Below are 17,738 nucleotides of genomic sequence, written 5' to 3'. Positions count from 1 at the left end.
TTAAGTGAAAGTTCTTAGAAAAAAAATAATTAAATAATCAGTGGACCTCACCAAAAATTAAGGATTCAACCCTTATAATTCTTAAATAAGAACTTTTTTTTAGTGAATCTTTGCACTATTTGCGGGTCTCCACGACTACGTGGCAGCCTGTGAATGGTCATCTTTTTTTTTAAAAAAAATAAAAATCCAAAATATCCAGGATTAATCCGAAATGCCCTTGTCGCTAAGGACTCTAATGAGTCTCACCGTTGCACATGCTCTTATAAAAAGAAAATAGAAAAGCATAGATCTCCTCTCCTAAAATTTTCTATCAAAGGGAACTTTAAAGATTTTGATGATTCTTTTTTTTTTGAACAACAAAGATATTGATGATAAAATATTAGAAGTACACTACATATCCTATTTTTGAGTGTCTATATTATTACTGCTTTTCAAACAAACATTTAATTTGCCATAAATTAGTCTGAACTCACAAAGACGTTCACAAGGATAAAAACAAGGAACCAAAACACAATGAAACTGAAGAAATTAAATTATCACACAATAATTAATTTTGGAAAGTCTGACTGGCTAATAGAAATACTTCGGGTCCAGTAGACTCTCTCTTTCCCTTTCAAATTTTCAAAAATTAATCAACATAAAGCAGGAGACTCTAGTGAAAGGTCATTTTCTCTTCTGTAAGAACAAGAGAGGTTATTATGTATTTGAAGTCACATGCTTAAATAACAACGAATTTCTGAGATATGGACGGTTATACATGATAATAGGCATATTTGAACACATAAACTTGACCCCAAACAATAAAGAGAACACAAAAACAATTACGGATTACGATCTATAACGTACCTATGCATATTTTTAAAATTATTATACACGTTATATTTGTTCACAACTACTGTGCCCCCCTTCGTCTAGTTCTTCGTTCATTATACAAAACCTATATAGAGATTTTTCAATAATCAAAGAACATTGGTAGAATGGTAGGCATGAGTAAGAAAATGATCAGCGCGTGATGAATAATGGCAACGACGTTGGTGAGTTATCAAAAAAATTATTTTAGTATTTTTTGGGGGCTAATTCCAATAGTTTTACATATTTGTCGAGGTAAGCATAACCTATGTCAATTTTTGGTCAAAATATTCAAGTAGCTTTATTAAGATTGAGAAACAGTCAACTGCGTCGTACAACTAGCTACTACCATGATTAACTCGGAGTTTTAGAATGAAGTTCTTAACGGAAGTTTAAAAACTGTTTTTTAACTTTTAACTAAAAAACCTAAGAACCGGTTCTTAGAGTCTTTATTTAAAAACCGGTTTTTAAAGTCCTTATTTAAAAACCGGTTTTTAAAGTCCTTATTTAAAAATCGGTTTTTAAAGTCCTTATTTAAAAACCGGTTATTGGCTTTTTTAGTTAAAACTTAAGAAACAGTTTTTTAACTTCTGTTAATAACTCAATTCTAAGAACCCCGGGTTAATTATGCTCTAAGATCTTCATAGTTAGACTCCGAATGGTAACAGTGGATTGAATAGTACATGACAAACGGTATAACTGCGGTGTTCTAAAAGTTATAAAAATATATAGATATATGGTATATATAAAATTTTTTGTTACTATTAAATACGGTGCGGTGCGGATTAAAACATTTGAAGCCTTAATTTACAAAGATTTTGTTTCAGCTAAACCAGCATGATGTTTGACCCTTACTAACTACGGGATAATACTAATTTTAAAAAATATACAAAATTTAAGAGAAAATCACCTTCACAGTTTTGAACCAGGAAATGAAAAATTGCAATACCATCTCCAATGGTGTTTCACTTTCTATTTTTTGTTTCATTTCGAAGAAAAGTTGCTTCAATGGTATTTCATTTCTTGCTCAAAATGAAACCATGAACAGAGTTGTTTCAAATTTGAAGATATACTATTCACATCTTCATTTTTTGAAGATGAACTTTTTAAATTATAAACTGGTCCTCAATTTTTATTTATTCATACTTTTGATAAAATAAAATATATTTTTTAATATGACCTAGTTAATTTCTAATTTTCATTTTATTTTCATTTAATTAATTACAACATTAAATAAACTAAAACATATAGTATATTCAAAGATTTTTGGGCTCGATTTCGAAGAATCAAAGATCAAAAAGCTTATTTTTCATTCTGGAACACTTTTTTGATCACTCGTGGGAAAAATATATGTCTACTGTTTCTTCATAAAACTTGATGTTCTTTGCTTATTTATTTATGCTATGTGTGCTAATTTTATTTTATATTAATATTTACTTTATATTAATTAGTTATTATGTTGGATTAGTATTAAAACAAAAAATAGTTGGGTAACATTACTAAATATGAAAAATATAAGGTATTTTTAATAATTAATGATAAACTAGAGAAATAATATAATTAGAATGTTCTGTCTTGAAGAAAAAAATGAAGCAGGCAATTGGAAAAAATGTTGCTTTATTTTTCTTTATTTTGGAAAAAATGAATATTCGAAGATGAAAATGAAAGCATCCATTGTGCATGCGCTAAATAAGTATTTGTTTTTGTTTGTTTTTGCATTAATAAGTTAACAGTAAAAAGAAAATGTGTCATTTTCACGAATGGTTTTGTGGTTTGTCTGAGAATTGAGCAACTCTTACTGTCATAAATGGATGTATTAAGTGAGAAGAAGGGTGTTATGTTAGACTGTTTGTAAATGTCAAAACAAATATTAATGTCATTAGAACTAAGTTACGTTTCGAGATTAAATTAATAAAGCTGACCTGACTTGTCTGTGAAACTGCTGAAAGTCTTGATGAGACCGAAGGCAAGAAGTGACGAGGGCATTATTAATAACAAAATAAAATAGATACTAGTATTAGTAAACACTAAACACACAATTAAAACATTTATTTACTTCAGCCATAAAATCTACCAACACCACCACCACATGTCGTGCGTTTTCTTTTATTTGTGTTTGACTGACAGATGAAATTAATGAAAAATTAATTAACATTTGATATTATTATGAACTAAAAGACATCGGGAAAATATAACAATAAATGAAAGGAGGCATGGGACGGGAATGCATGTTGGATTCACAGACAACTCCAATCCATGCAGTGTTTAGGGTTCTTTATAGGCTGTCTGTAACCTATCGATACGACACCGTATCTCTGCCCCCTCCTGATTCCATACCCATTTTGAGCCCACCGCCTCTTCTCTCCCTCTCATCTTCCCCTCACTCGCGCGTGTTCCTCATCGATTTCTTATTTTGTTCTAGTATTTAACATCCCTATTCACATACAGTACTAATATTAAATATCCAAAGAACATTAATGTTAATATTGCTATATATATATATATATATAAACACATTGTTATATGGTTTTTTAAAGATTGAATAATTAGTAAAAAACTAAAAATGTTTCACTAAAAAGATCTTGACTACATGCCCAGTAAGGAATTCTAGTATTATTATAGTCCTGGTTCGAATCCCACTGGCCACACGAATATGAGTTATTGCTTTTGGTTCATTTGAATACCCAAAAAAGAGTTTATCTGTGGACTGTACCTCCACCCGGAGGTTAAGTATGTGTGTTTAATATATCCAAGTTTAATTTTTTTTTTTACAAAAAAAAAAATTCTAGTATTATAATACTATCAAGTTGCTTTCAATGCTAGTGTTAGGAGTGAAAGTGATGAAGTGATTTGTTAAATAACTACAAATCAAAACAAACCCATGTTAACATGAGAAGTAAAGTACAAAAAAAAAAGTCTTAACATTTTACAAAATATCAGTAAAATACAAACTATCGTATGCACTAAAGAAAATAAAATAAAAGTTGTAAAAAGCAAAGCTGCAGAAAAGGCTGTCTTTGGGATACGTAGGACCCGCGTTATTCAGAGAAGAATAGGGATATGATGATAGCAATAAGGCATGATATGATGTTAAATGTTTTCATGATGATGATGGTGATGATTCTTTAATTATTAGTATGATATTATTTTCCACCAGCGCGTGGATTCTACAGTCGAACTTTTTTCAACCGCAGCTTTTTTTTATTTCTCATTGGTCAACGTTCAACGAGCGAGAAAGCCGCTTTCGTAATGAAAGCCATATACAAAAAGCCATTAGCTTGTGGGTTTTTGAAAAAGAGCTTTCTCTACATATTTAACTTTGAAACTCGGGTAGATTAATATTCTCTTAATAAAGTTAAAGAAATATCTTTATCCATATATAGTAAAAACTTTGATGAACGAGTATTACTATTTACTAATAATACATGAATATTGAGAATATTTGAAACGCTCTGATAGGGTTCATATGTTATTAAAAATAATTGAATAGATACAAGTTACAAAACGGAAATTGAGAGAAATAGGACAAGATTGGTGGACCTTTTTAATAATTAACCATGGTTAACAGAGGATGTGAGATGATAGTAATAACTCCTGGATTTATTTTTAACCATGGTTAAGTTAAAAGCAGGTTTTTCTATGCAGTATATATCATCATTGAGGTAACAGAGGTCTCTCTGACACAAGTCATCATTGAAACCCTAAGCCTCCCCACAACCCCATATCTCTTTGTCTGAAAAATCTCTTTTGTATATAAATTTAAACACAAGCCATATCTTTCAAACTGTACTGCTGCACAAGTGTAGAGGAAGTGGCACAACATCTTTGAGAGAGAGAGAGAGAGAGAGAGAGAGAGAGAGAGGTCACTTGTTCATTTTCCAGGAAAAAAACTTGAGAGAAAAAAAGTTTGATTTTGTTTGTTGTTGAGAAATGGGTGAGAGGGATGATGGACTGGGGCTAAGCTTGAGCTTGAGTTTAGGTTTAAATCAAAAGGAGTCTACTCCGAGGTTGAATCCAACGCCTATGGCTTCTTATTCATCTTCATCACACATGCATATGCAGAACAGTTGGATTCAAATGTTTCAATCTTCAGGTACTTACTCTCTTTTTTTTTTTATAATGAATTCTTGATTTTCTTGATTTATGAATAATCTGTTCAACAACCTTGACAAATTTTTATATTTATATAGATCCGATATTATTAAATTTATATATATTCGATATTATTCTTGCTATTTTTGTTTTATTTTCTTGAAAATGTAATTCTCGAGATTGTGGTGTGACTAAAATGAAACTAACGTAACGGTTTGAATCTGTAGAGAGGAACTCCGACGTGGGATCGTTCCTACGGGGGCTCGATGTGAACAGAGCTCCGTCGAGGGTGGTCGTTGACGTGGAGGAAGATGCGGGAGTTTCGTCTCCTAATAGCACCGTCTCAAGCGTGATGAGCGGGAAGAGAAACGAAAGAGAGCTCGTGGCTGCGGCGGGAGCTGGAGGTGGAAGAACAATAGAGGATAACGAGGCGGAGAGAGGATCTAGCTCTCTCGGTGGTGGCAGCGACGATGAAGATGGTGGTGGGAACGGAGACGACGGGTCGAGGAAGAAGCTCCGGTTGTCTAAAGAACAAGCTTTGGTCCTCGAGGAGACTTTTAAAGAACATAGCACTCTCAATCCGGTCAGTGGCATTTCCGTTATTTATTATTGACGTTTCTTTTTATTTATCACAAAGTTGACTTTTCGTTTCTCGTATTGAATTATGTGACGTGTGTTGGATGCAGAAGCAAAAGATGGCTCTGGCTAAGCAGTTGAATCTAAGGACTAGGCAAGTGGAAGTGTGGTTCCAAAACCGAAGGGCAAGGTAAAACTTTACTTCAGAGGCTATTTTTGTAATTTCAATTGTCTCAAAAAAGCAAAATATTTAGTTATTGCTATGATGGTGATGCATATCAATGTCCTTGTATGACCCATAAAGATTTCCCTAAAGGATCTAATGGGTCTCTGGTTTAGTTCGAGTTAGTAAGTTAGTTTTCCGGTCCAAATATAATACTAATTACTAACAATCTGTGTAAAACCGGCTATCTACGGTTCTGGTTCTGAATTGGTCTAGTTTGGATTCGGTTTTAGCATTGGGTATTTAAAATTTTGGACTCTTGATATGTGTGTGTAGGACAAAGCTGAAGCAAACGGAAGTTGATTGTGAGTATCTAAAAAGATGTTGCGAGAATCTAACGGAGGAGAATCGAAGATTGCAGAAGGAAGTGAGTGAGCTTAGGGCTTTAAAGCTGTCTCCACAGTTGTACATGCACATGAAACCTCCCACTACTCTCACCATGTGTCCTTCCTGTGAGCGAGTCGCTGTTGCTTCATCGTCGGTTGCTCCTGCTCCTGTGATGTCTTCATCGTCTCCAATGGGACCAATGAGCCCGTGGGCTGCTATTCCTCTCCGCCAACGTCCTGCTGCTGGTTCTCGTTGAAAAATGTGTTTTATTTGTTTGTTGTTATTTTCAGAAGAATTAGCTTTAGTTTAACTTCAATGGGCTTTGGTGATTTCGTTTTTATATTATATAATGTGCTAAAACGATCTTGGAATGTCTTTTCAAGTGCCTGGTCTCATGCTCATCTTCGTTCTTGTCTCCTTTGTTTCTCTAATGTCCATTGAGAGATGTAAAAATATCATTGTCGAATGATTAGGGAATAGACTTTCTGGTTTCAGTAAAACAAACTTGTTTATTATTCATGATAATTATAATTTTATAGTTTTTATATTTGTAGAAAACTGAAATAGTTGAACACCGAATATGATTTTGTAAAGTTTTTTTTTTTTTGGTGAAAAGATTTTGTAAAGTATTTTAGCAAGCATCTTTATTTAATTTTTTTTCGTTTAGTAATTTGGGATTAGGACACAAAACTAAAGAGGCAACGAAAGCGACATGTTGTTTGCATGTACGTGAATTGTAAAGTAAATGTTTTAAGCCAATACGAATATCGAGACATGTACGTGACGCAACGTAACATTTGGTCTGTATTTAGACATATTTGGGTCCACATAAGAAGAAGTCAGACCATTAGAACCTCTTGCAGAACACTGGAGGATATGATTTTCTTTTGTTATAATGTCAAAAAGATTTCAACCGACAGAGAAAGAGAGAGGTACGACGAAGATATCTTCATGCCTTAAGCTAAGACGAGAAAAAAAAAATTCAAAACAGAAATTAATAGCCTTCAAGGCAATGCCAGATCCAACATGTGGCTATAGAGTATAGAGTGTAGACTTTAAGTAGACAGTTCCAATCAAACAGGAATCATGTTTAGCTGATTGGTTCTATGAATTCTATACCGACCAAACTAAATCAATACTACGTGTCCGAATGGAGGAGCGGGACAAGTGCAGTTCTCCTGCACATGCAGGTTTCCGCACTGCATTTACCATTAATTCTTTTCTGTTTGTAAAAGCAGTTCAAGCAGGAGATCTGCATGCAGTTCAATATTTTTTGTCTTTTTGTGGAAAAAGCAGGAGATCTGCATGCAGATGCAGATCTCACCCGCCAACATTTGGTAGTGTTGATATGCTTTTTTTTTGTTTGGTTAATAAATAACTTTGTTACAACACATAACTTTAAAAATATATTTATCTAATTTTATGAATATAATATTTTTATTTTATTTTATTCACAACTTTAACAATACAAAATTATTATTCTCTACTTATTATTTTTAGTCATATAATTTTTAATTTTTAAAAATAAGAAAATAAAAGAAGTATAAGTATCTTATAAAACATTTACAGGTATTTCGGGCGATACTATAACATCTAAGATATTTGTTTAGATATCTAGGTGTCATTTTTATTGTTTTAATATATGATATTTAGTTTTTAAATGATTTTATCATTCATAAGTTATAATAAATTATTTGATCGGTTTGATCTGGTTCTCTCCTGCATGATCCGCTTGATCTGCACTTGTCCTGCTTGATCTGCATGATCTGCTTGATCTGTCACGCTTGAACTACTTTTACCATTCGAAGCCTACATCATAACCGAATCAGTTTCAATCAAACCAGCATAGAAACCATTTACTATCTTATCATCCCTTATATACTAAAGCGCAAGTCGCTTCACGAATCAAAAAATGACATATGGAAAAAAATTTAAAACAATTAAAAACAATTGACATGTGTAAAGTATTTTAAAACAATAACGATTTAAAAAACAAATGCAAATACAGAAAAATTTTAAACGCATAAAACATGTTTAGTCTATTAACTTATTTCCTTTTATTTATTTTATATATAAAATAAAAATTTTCAATATATTCACACGACACCCATGATCCCATTACTTAGAAACCACTACTTTTTTTTTTGATAATTGTCATATATTAGTTTCATTTCTACTTGCAATCAGAAATAGTAAATTCTTAAATCTCTTGCAATGGTTCCATTGATCTCTCTAAAGTTTCAACTTCTAATGACGAAATAATTTACAGTTCAAGATTCAAATCCAAATTGTTTCTGGTCCAACATTTGCGTAATAGTTTTTAAAAGCATTTTGTCTTTTAACGAAATGAGAAAAAGACGAACATCAATATGCTATGGAATGATACTGATGTTGGATGATAAAGCTTTCAAGTCCATGTAAGTGAAAACTAAAAAAATGCTTAAACTCTTTATGCTCAAATATCTTTTTGATTAACCATTTTCTCTTCTAACCTATTTATAACTTTCTTATTTTTCTCATGTACTTCTAGACATTGGCCAAAACTACATACCGTATGTGAAAAAGGTAAAGGTAAATAAAATATGTCAACAATGTATTTAAAATGACTAATCAATTCTCAATTTATTGGAATTTTATGGCTTCGTAGTAAGCAAGCCCAACCGACTCATACGTATTGTGGACAGACTCATTAGTATTGTGGACCCTAATCCAATAACAAAACCCATTACTAAACAACGACCTTAGTTTGACAAAAAAAAAAACAACGACCTTAATCAAACACTAAAGGGTAAACGGGTAATCATCGTAATCTAACTAGTAAGGCTAAACCTTCAGACTCAGCCAGAAGGTTCGATTTTCTCTAGTCCCCAATCCAAAGAAGAACCCTAAACACTTGTTCTCGTCGCCGTTCGTCTTCTCTACTCTCTCGAGAGTTGCAGGTCATCGGAAACCTCTTATTCTTCAGCCATCTAGACATGTCGTCGCTACGTAATGCTGTTCCACGCCCAGCTCATAAGGAGCGATCTCAACCGTAAGCTTTGCTCTTTTCTTATTCTTCATTCGTTTTGTTTCTCTTCTTAAAGTTTGAATTTTTTTATTAACCTATCAGGCAAGCGAGGAAGAGGTTTGGCCTCCTCGAGAAGCATAAGGACTATGCCATCCGAGCTAAAGCTTACCACCAAAAGGAAGATATCAAAAAGGTTCAATCTTTTTATTTTTCAAAATTGCTTATAGCTTTGTTGAATGCTCAGACCTTTATCATTATATATGTTCATGAAGACACATTGTTTCTTTTAATGCTTCTTTTTTTTTTGTTGTTTGATTTTCTGCAGAAACTTGAGCAGAAGGCAGCTTTCAAGAATCCAGATGAATTTTACTTTAAGATGATCAATAGTAAAACAGTTGATGGAGTTCATAGACCAAAGTAATAATACTCTTATGTCTTTTTCTTTTTTTGTTTCACTATGTACATTGCTAAGCTCATTGGTCTTGATTGGTTTCCAGGGAAGAGATAAATAAGTACAGTGCAGAAGAGCTTATGATAATGAAAACTCAAGATATTGGATATGTGTTCCAAAAATGGCAGAGTGAGAAAAACGTAATTTTATCTTTCCCTCATCTAAAACAGTATGCAATTAGCTTGTTGTTTTACAATTATTTATATTCTTTTTTTCTTTTCTTCTCTTTTGTAGAAAATTGACAAGCTTACTGCATCACTGCAATGTACCGAGGAGCAGCCTAGCCGTAGACATGTCTACTTTGCAGAAGACAGGTTACTCTCTTCTTTCTTTACTTTTGGATAGTTTAGAAGTCAGATCATCTTCTGTTATGCTTAGCAGTTTGTTGTGAGAAGAAGTTAGTACCACATTGTTTGATGTTGTCTTATGATCCTGTAACTCTTTACTTTTTCTTAATCAGAGAGGAGGCTAGAGAACTGGAGTTACAAGCTAAAAGCAAAACTGATATCTCCGCCATGCACATTCCTAAAGATATTAAAAAGTATTGTCTCTGAAAATATGCATTAGATGTTTTATGAAGGCATCAAACGAACAAGCAATTACCCATATCATCTTCTGTGTATTAAAACAGGAAAATGGATAGATCATACAGAGATCTTGAGGCAAGGAAGAGCAGGGCAAAAGATTTGGAGAAATTATATATGGATATGTCAATGCAGAAGGAATTACAGGTAATAGCTTTGTTATATCAATTCATTTTCGAATCGTATCTTGGTACATTCTTAACATAACTGAACTTCTTTTTAATGCATATAGAAAAAAGGTCGCAAACGTAAGCTACGTGAAGACGAGATACTCAACCCAAATGGTAAACCAGTATACAAATGGAAGGCAGATCGAAAACGCTGAAATAAAAAAGCTTTCATGGTTCTGTAGCTCTACACATCATGTTTTTCTGATCTCTACTTAAAGTTTATTAATATTATTATTATATCAAAGTTTTGTTGTAGTTCTATGTCTCCAGAATTTGTAGAACTTTATATGAAGCTTTGGATGTTGAGTTAAAATGCTCTTTTGTTGCATATTTGGAGAAGTTTTGCTAATGTGATTGATGAAAATTGAAATAGAATGGTGGTCAAAAAGTTAATGTGAAATGAATTTCAAAGATTCACATTGGGTTATTGGTTTATGAATTTTAATGGATTTTGAAAATACAAATGAAATAGTGTTATTCAATATAATATTTTTAAATATATGTTAAAATCATGTATTATTGGTTCTACAAGTTTAAATTTCAATTCAATTCATGTTATTAGTTTTATGATTTATAAATTCTATTCAATCCAAATGCTAAAGATACAGATTTGTTAATAAATTTGATTTAACAATAGATTTGAACAGATTTTATGCTAAAAACTCAATTTGTAATTATTAATTAAATCTGCATATTAGATTTGAAAATCAGTGATTTCCTTTGATTTAATAAATTATATATAAATTTAAAAATCAATTAAAATACTTAAACGAACGTTATGCATTCATATTTTTAATTTATATTCCCTATGTGTTGGTAAAAAACGGTTTTGATATTAATAGCAACAAACAAGGTGCCTCTTTCTCTTGTACTTCTGCTTTTATGCATTTGTTTACTCATAAATGAGCGTGTGTCTGTATGTGATTTAGTTTTATTTTTGTTGGTCTCTTTCTCTACTTTGTTACAGCTTTTTGGATTTTATTCTGAAGCATGAGTTACGTGAGTCAATCTATTGAATAAAATCTTAACTATTAAAAAAAGAAACCCTCCCTTGGGCATAAAACACATTCTGTCATTTATGGTTTATGATTATTGTCATTTTCACAGAAAGAAATTTAGCAGTCTTAAATTGTTGAAGTAACATCCAAAACAATTAATTAATTATGAGAAAATCTTAATTACTAAAGGTGCAAGACACATGTCCCTTATGTCTTACTTACCATATGCGTTATTACTGTAAAAAATTAGCTACAATTAATTAAAAAAAAATCTAAATATTGATTATATACCAAACAAATTTATATAAAGAGATTGTGTCTGTATATTTATTTCAAAAATGAGCTATAATCAATAAACAAATCCACACATACTTTTTAAAAATTAATGAAAATACTATGTATTCCCTAAACAAATCTATACTTACTTTTCAAAATTAATTGAAAATACCATTTTAAAATATTATGAATATGCTAACAATTTTTAGTTCATATCTTTAAAAATCTGTTAAAAGTTGCTTAGGATAAGTTTTGATTTAATAACTTAAACTAAAAAAACATTTTTTACATAGTTAGTATATTTAAGCACTAAAATAAATTATATGAAAAGTAAAGTAATCCGTTAACAACGTGCGGAACTAACCAAGATAATTTATCCTTTAAAAACGCGCGAAACTAACCACATTAATTTTTTAAAGTGAGCCGTTAACAGCGGAACTAACAAACATTAAGATTTCAAAATACCGTTAATCACGCGCGAAACTTTTAATAAATTAGTTATATATTATTTGAAAGTTAGATACTAATTTATCATACAATATCTTATTTTAAGAACATAACAATGCTATCTATCCAAACAATTCAAAGGAAATGGCAATATTAGGGGAACAAATCTTTTTTTTTGAAACAATGGGAAAATTTAATAATACTTTTAAAAGTTTAGAAGAAAAAGTGGAGTGGTATCGTGGTTACTGGCACTATATAATGTACCGTGCCAAGGAGGTGATAGATACTTCTCTTACAATACAATCTGCTTATATAAGCTCTCTTCTCGTGTCTCTCTCTCTCTCTCTCTCTCTTCACCTTCATTCCTCAGTTCCTCAGATACTTCCTTCTTCTTTCTCTGTCTCTCGGAATAAAAGAAGACAAAGTTCTTCTCTTTTGTTCCGAAGGTGATTTACTTTAACATGTTTTGATTATGCCCTTTTCGTATTTGATGTTCTTAAACAGTTTCATCTGGTCTCTTTGCTTGAATAACGTGATTTGATTATACCCTTTTCATATTTGATGTTCTTAAAACAGTTTCCTCTGGTCACTTTGCTTGACTAAACGTGTTTTGATCATCACTTATTGAGTTTGAATAGAAATGACATAGCGTTTGTTCCTCGAAGTCCCTTTGTTTCTTATATATTCGAGGGTTTTTGTTCTCATAATCAAGCAAAACATTCTAGCTATCTCGGTTTGTTAGTCTTGTGTCTCTTGCAATGTTCAAGAAATTGCTACGCTGTAATTATAAATTTTACTGAAGATTTTTTCAACGTCTCGAATTAAAAAAATCATTCAATAAAAATGTTTTGCCTTAGTCTGATTTGTATTTTTAAAACCGGACCGGAAGCTGAACCGAATAATTTTTGGGTCACGGTTCAATATGGTTCGACTGAGTCAAACCTTGTTCAATATTCTGGTTTAATATATTTTTTGTGTGTAAATTTAAAAGTAATGTTAGTAAATATGATACATAATTAATATAAATGAATTTTAAACATAAAACATTATAAATATAAACTAGTTTTATGTTTATATGAATGATTTATAGATTTTTGATAGTTTTAATGGTTTTTATCAGTTTAATAACTTTGAGATGCAATTTGGCTATGTAAGGTTTATGGTCGAACCCGGTTAACCATTGGATCTGTCTGTTTTTAAAAACACTGGTCTAAACCGATTTTTAGAACACTAATCTTTTGTATCAGCAGTGAGATTCTAGTTTTGGAGCTATTGTGTATCTAAACTTGCTTTCATTATTCTACAGGTTTTGAGTTTTGTAAGCCGAGTAGCTGCAAGAGGATTGGCTAGTAGAGGGTATATACATCTGATCAAGATATGAATCCTAGGGTGCGTCAGAGAGTTGATGAAGATGGTTCGGATATGAATCGTAAGGTGCGTCAGAGAGTTGATGAAGATGGTAAGGATAAGAGTCGTAAGGTGCGTCAGAGAGTTGATGAAGATGGCTCGGATATGAGTCGTAGGGTGCGTCAGAGAGTTGATGAAGATGGTAAGGATAAGGTTGGTGGTGCACCAAGCTATCTTCTGACTGGTGATGAGGATGCAGCACCAAAGGTTCAAGAGTCGTCTAAGGATTGGTCTAGTCTGACTTACGACCTGATGCTTCACGTGTTCACTCTACTGGACAACCGCGACCGAGCTAGCTTAGCATCCACGTGTACGACATTGAGAAGCCTCGGTGCTTCTCCTTACCTCTGGAGTTCTTTGGATCTTCGCGCTCACAGGTTTGATGATTCAGCAGCAGCTTCTCTCGCAGATAGATGTGCTGATCTTGAGAAGGTTAGGTTTGATGGCCTTGACTCCGCTGCCGCCTTGGTTAATCTCAAAGCAAGGAAGCTGCGTGAGATAACCGGCGAATCTTGTGAGAACCTAACAGATGCTACGTTGTCTATGATCATTGCACGCCATGAAGCTCTTGAGACCCTCGAGCTTGGACGAGGCTTCGGCGATAGGATCACTAGCCAGGCTATAAAGATAATAGCCATTTGCTGTCCCAAACTTAAGAAACTCCGTATCTCTAGAATGATAGACGTTAGCGCTGAGGCGATTCTATCTCTGGCCGAGCACTGCCCCCTGCTAAGCGATGTTGGATTCTTGGATTGTCTGAACATCAACGAAGAAGCCTTGGGGAAAGTGGTTTCTCTTCGCTACCTCACCGTCACCCGGACGTTAAACATGGACTGGAGAGCTGCAGCAGAGAGTTGGGGGAAGCTTCCGAACTTAACCGGTTTGGATGTCTCGAGAACCGGCGTTGACCACGGGACGGTTTCGAGGCTGTTGACATCGTCTAAGAGTTTGAAAGTTGTGTGTGCTTTAAACTGCCCCGTGCTCGAACACGATGCAGATTTCAACCCTGGTAGATTCGAAGGAAAGCTCTTGATTGCTAAGTTTAATGACACTTTAAATGGGATTGCTTCTCTATTTTTCGAAGATAACTCATCAAAGATGATGCCAGAGGATGATACAAGGCGTTGGCTCGAGGGGAACCTTTCTCGCACTCTTCTATCTTTGACAGAAAGCAACTTACTAGGATTGAACGGTTTCTGGCAGAAGGATGGAGCTAAGTTGTTTCTTAGGCTAATGCAAAGCTCGCAAGAGGAAGTCCAAGAGAGAGCAACCAGAGGACTTGCATCTTTCATCCATTTGAGTGATGACAGTGATAGTATATACCGCGAAAGAGCCGATTCAGTTGTGCGTCATGGAGGCATCCCGATTCTGTTTAAACTTGCTAAATCTTGGAAAGAAAGTTTCCAGTCGGAAGCTGCCAAGGCTATTGCGAACTTGTCTTTGAATGCTGATGCTGCAAAGGCTGTTTCTGAAGAAGGAGGGGTCAGTGTTCTTCTCGGTTTAGCCAAGTCTAAGAATAGACTTGTGGCTCAAGAAGCTGCTGGTGCAATATGGAATCTCTCTCTTGGAGACGCATATAAGGTAACAATATTGTCACCTTGTAAAGAGTTATTAAACCTTTTGCTAGCTCTCTAGTTAACAATTGTTTATTTTTTTTTGTATTATAAAGGCCATTTCACGAGATGGAGGAGTGAATGTGTTGATGGATCTTCTCTTTAGATGGTCATATGAATATGGTGAACTTATGGTACACACCTGCCACCTTTAAACCCTCACACTTTTAATATAGGAATATCCAAAATAGTAGTAGGGCTTTTAGATTAGATAATTAGATAAGATTGTTCATTATGTTCAAAGATTTTACTAGATTTCGTAATTTAATTTTTTTTCTGAAAAGAAGTATTCTACTCCCTTTTTGTCTTTGATTAGGAGCGTGCTGCTGGTGCATTAGCTAATTTAGCAGGAGACGACAAGTGCAGCATGGATATTGCAAAAGCAGGAGGTGCGAATGCCTTGGTGACGCTGGCTCGAAACTGCGAGTATGAAGGAGCACGAGAACATGTACTTCCTTGTTTTATACCTATTCTATGCTTATGCTAGTGATTGTCTTAACTAGGTTTGTCACAAATTGTGTGTTTTTTTTCTTTTCTCAGGCGGTTCGTGGTTTGGCTAATCTGGCTGCTCATGATGATAGCAACAATAACAATGCTGCTATTGGAGAAGTGCCTCGTGCCTTGGAAACTATTATTCAGCTGACGAGGTCCCGTCATGGTGGTGTTAAACAAGAAGCTGCTGGTGCTCTTTGGAATTTGGCATACGATGAAAATAATAGAGAATTGATTGCTGAATTGGGTGGTGTTGAAGCCTCGGTATTATTATTATTATTATGTTTCCTTTTTCTGTCTTTTTTTTTTCATTTTTTTTGTGTGTGTTTCAGCTTCATCACTTGTGTTTCTTGATTATATATTTTTAGGTGGCACTTGCCAACTCCTGTATGAATAATAATACATCAAGGGATCTGCAAAAGAGTGCAGCTGGTGCTCTTTGGAGTCTATCAAACTCAGAAGACCACAGGTGTGCAACCATTTGAATTTTTTTATCAATGCAAAACTGATTTTGAGATAATACATTTTTTGGTCTTTCTATATTCAGCATTGTAATCGGACGTGAAGGTGGTATACCTCCTCTAGTTGCTCTTGCACGATCTCAATATGAGGTAATTGAGATTTTTGTTACCTTTTTAAGTTGTCACCATATCACGTCTGGATGTTTTGAGTTAATTTGATTCATCTTTTACCCTTTTTTATTTTTATTTTTCCAAGGATGTGCATGAAGTTGCTGCAGGAGCTCTATGGAATCTTTCTTTTAATCATGTCAATGCTCTCCGCATTGTGGAGGAAGAAGGAGTTCTAGCGCTTGGTCGCATGTGTACTTCTTCTCCTTCCAAAATGGCTCGTTTCCTGGCAGCATTAACATTAGCATACATCTTTGATAGAAGGTACTAAAAAAAGCTTATAACAATCATATTCACATTCAAGATATACATTTCTCTATTATGTCTAGGCTTTTGATCATATCTATCTATGTGCACAGGATGGATGAAAGTGTAAGGGCTTCTCCTAAACACTTGGCTAATATTAGAAGAAGCGGGCTTAAATACATTGAAAGTTACATTAACACTTTCATGGATCCACAAACCCTTGCAACTGCTGCTTCATCTTATACTTCATCTATGTTAGCAAAAGTATTGAAGAGAGTTCGTATCCCAGAAGTTGACATCTTGAGATGTAGTGATAAAGAAATTGAAAGGTTTGTTACAATGCTGCGTAACCCTTCTCCTGTACTCAAAAAAATTGCAGCCTTTGCGCTTCTCCAGGTATTTTTTTTTTTTTCTTTCTTAATGGTTAGTGTGCTTTTTTTTTAATCAGTTCGCGTTTTGGTACTAAGACCTAATGTAAAAATGCAGTTCACAGTACCGGAAACTAGTCACGCCGAGCATCATGCAAGCTTGATGCATGACACTGGATATCCTAAACTTTTGCGTATTGCTGCTGCAGCTACAAGTATGCCTCATGAAGCTAAGATCTTTGCGAAAATTGTGCTTCGCAACCTTGAGCATCACCAGCCAGAATGTTCAAAAGGAAAGAGAGTATCAACTTCTAAATAGGATTCGGGCGCCTATTTCATTAGCATTTCTTTAGTGAATAGACTATTTATGTATCTCTCAGACCATAAAAATCAAGACGGAAGCAAAGAATCAGAGGTACATCAAGACTATGGTCTCAGAAGATGTTTGATCCATATTAAAGACAAGAAAGGTGTTGTGGTATAATATTTATGTTGGCTTGTTATGTTTATCAATCTTCTTCTGAGATTTTTTCTGTAACAAAAGACCTTTGTTCTTCATCATATATATATAATATTTACCTTTTGAGAGAGATTATGCAGAGTTGTTCTTGGCTTTTACTTTCAAGTTAGCAACTTAGAAATGTTAACTACTTAGCAATATCTAGCTACTTAACTACATTCCCAAACTTTCATTAGATCCCTCAAATATATTATTTGCCGATAACATATTTTTGATGTTTTCAGGGGTGTTCACATTAGACTTGAATATCTTAACTAATAAAGTGGACTTCTCTCCCTCTCTACCGGCAAAAATAGCAATGAAACCCATCTTAATATTAATATTATTTCAATGATTAAATCAAGTTTTCAATCATCACTGAGTGCAGGGTGCAGGTGTGAATGCTCTTGTGGACATCAAACTTCCCCAGTTTATCTTTGATATTGTGGGAAAAACCTACACTTTCCGGTTCAAGTTAGGAGAG

The 17,738-nt window shown here is 33.8% G+C and overlaps 3 protein-coding genes across 3 annotated transcripts; all 3 read left to right on the top strand.

Moving 5' to 3' along the window:
* The first annotated feature begins 4,523 nt into the window (after positions 1 to 4,523).
* On the top strand, positions 4,524 to 6,442 carry LOC106412013 (homeobox-leucine zipper protein HAT3). The gene is made up of 4 exons (XM_013852898.3): positions 4,524 to 4,942; positions 5,169 to 5,524; positions 5,628 to 5,707; positions 6,017 to 6,442. The coding sequence occupies exons 1-4, from the start codon at positions 4,780 to 4,782 to the stop codon at positions 6,321 to 6,323; spliced, it is 906 nt and encodes a 301-aa protein (XP_013708352.1). The 5' UTR covers positions 4,524 to 4,779; the 3' UTR covers positions 6,324 to 6,442.
* Positions 6,443 to 8,866: 2,424 nt separating this feature from the next.
* Positions 8,867 to 10,609, top strand: LOC106413805 (probable U3 small nucleolar RNA-associated protein 11). The gene is made up of 8 exons (XM_013854548.3): positions 8,867 to 9,098; positions 9,177 to 9,267; positions 9,400 to 9,491; positions 9,572 to 9,665; positions 9,760 to 9,839; positions 9,986 to 10,066; positions 10,157 to 10,256; positions 10,342 to 10,609. The coding sequence occupies exons 1-8, from the start codon at positions 9,043 to 9,045 to the stop codon at positions 10,432 to 10,434; spliced, it is 687 nt and encodes a 228-aa protein (XP_013710002.1). The 5' UTR covers positions 8,867 to 9,042; the 3' UTR covers positions 10,435 to 10,609.
* A 229-nt stretch (positions 10,610 to 10,838) lies between these two features.
* On the top strand, positions 10,839 to 17,337 carry LOC106414670 (protein ARABIDILLO 2-like). The gene is made up of 10 exons (XM_022708062.2): positions 10,839 to 12,446; positions 13,307 to 14,988; positions 15,077 to 15,154; positions 15,337 to 15,468; positions 15,561 to 15,776; positions 15,881 to 15,981; positions 16,060 to 16,123; positions 16,230 to 16,405; positions 16,501 to 16,783; positions 16,874 to 17,337. Exons 2-10 carry the CDS (start codon positions 13,378 to 13,380, stop codon positions 17,072 to 17,074), a joined length of 2,862 nt encoding a protein of 953 aa, XP_022563783.1. The 5' UTR covers positions 10,839 to 12,446; positions 13,307 to 13,377; the 3' UTR covers positions 17,075 to 17,337.
* Positions 17,338 to 17,738: the final 401 nt, after the last annotated feature.

Source organism: Brassica napus, chromosome C8 (assembly GCF_020379485.1).
Source record: "Brassica napus cultivar Da-Ae chromosome C8, Da-Ae, whole genome shotgun sequence".
Classification (NCBI taxonomy): domain Eukaryota; kingdom Viridiplantae; phylum Streptophyta; class Magnoliopsida; order Brassicales; family Brassicaceae; genus Brassica; species Brassica napus.
Note: the sequence above shows the minus strand (reverse complement) of the source record. Positions and strands in the feature narration are given on the sequence as shown.

Bases quoted from the DNA above. Each gene is read 5' to 3' on its own strand.
- LOC106412013 (XM_013852898.3), top strand. From the start codon at position 4,780: ATGGGTGAGAGGGATGATGGACTGGGGCTAAGCTTGAGCTTGAGTTTA. The intron at 4,943-5,168 runs GTACTTACTCTC...TTGAATCTGTAG, and splicing joins TCAAATGTTTCAATCTTCAG to AGAGGAACTCCGACGTGGGA. The intron at 5,525-5,627 runs GTCAGTGGCATT...TGTTGGATGCAG, and splicing joins AACATAGCACTCTCAATCCG to AAGCAAAAGATGGCTCTGGC.
- LOC106413805 (XM_013854548.3), top strand. From the start codon at position 9,043: ATGTCGTCGCTACGTAATGCTGTTCCACGCCCAGCTCATAAGGAGCGA. The intron at 9,492-9,571 runs GTAATAATACTC...ATTGGTTTCCAG, and splicing joins GATGGAGTTCATAGACCAAA to GGAAGAGATAAATAAGTACA. The intron at 9,666-9,759 runs GTAATTTTATCT...TCTCTTTTGTAG, and splicing joins AATGGCAGAGTGAGAAAAAC to AAAATTGACAAGCTTACTGC.
- LOC106414670 (XM_022708062.2), top strand. From the start codon at position 13,378: ATGAATCCTAGGGTGCGTCAGAGAGTTGATGAAGATGGTTCGGATATG. The intron at 14,989-15,076 runs GTAACAATATTG...TGTATTATAAAG, and splicing joins CTCTTGGAGACGCATATAAG to GCCATTTCACGAGATGGAGG. The intron at 16,784-16,873 runs GTATTTTTTTTT...GTAAAAATGCAG, and splicing joins CAGCCTTTGCGCTTCTCCAG to TTCACAGTACCGGAAACTAG.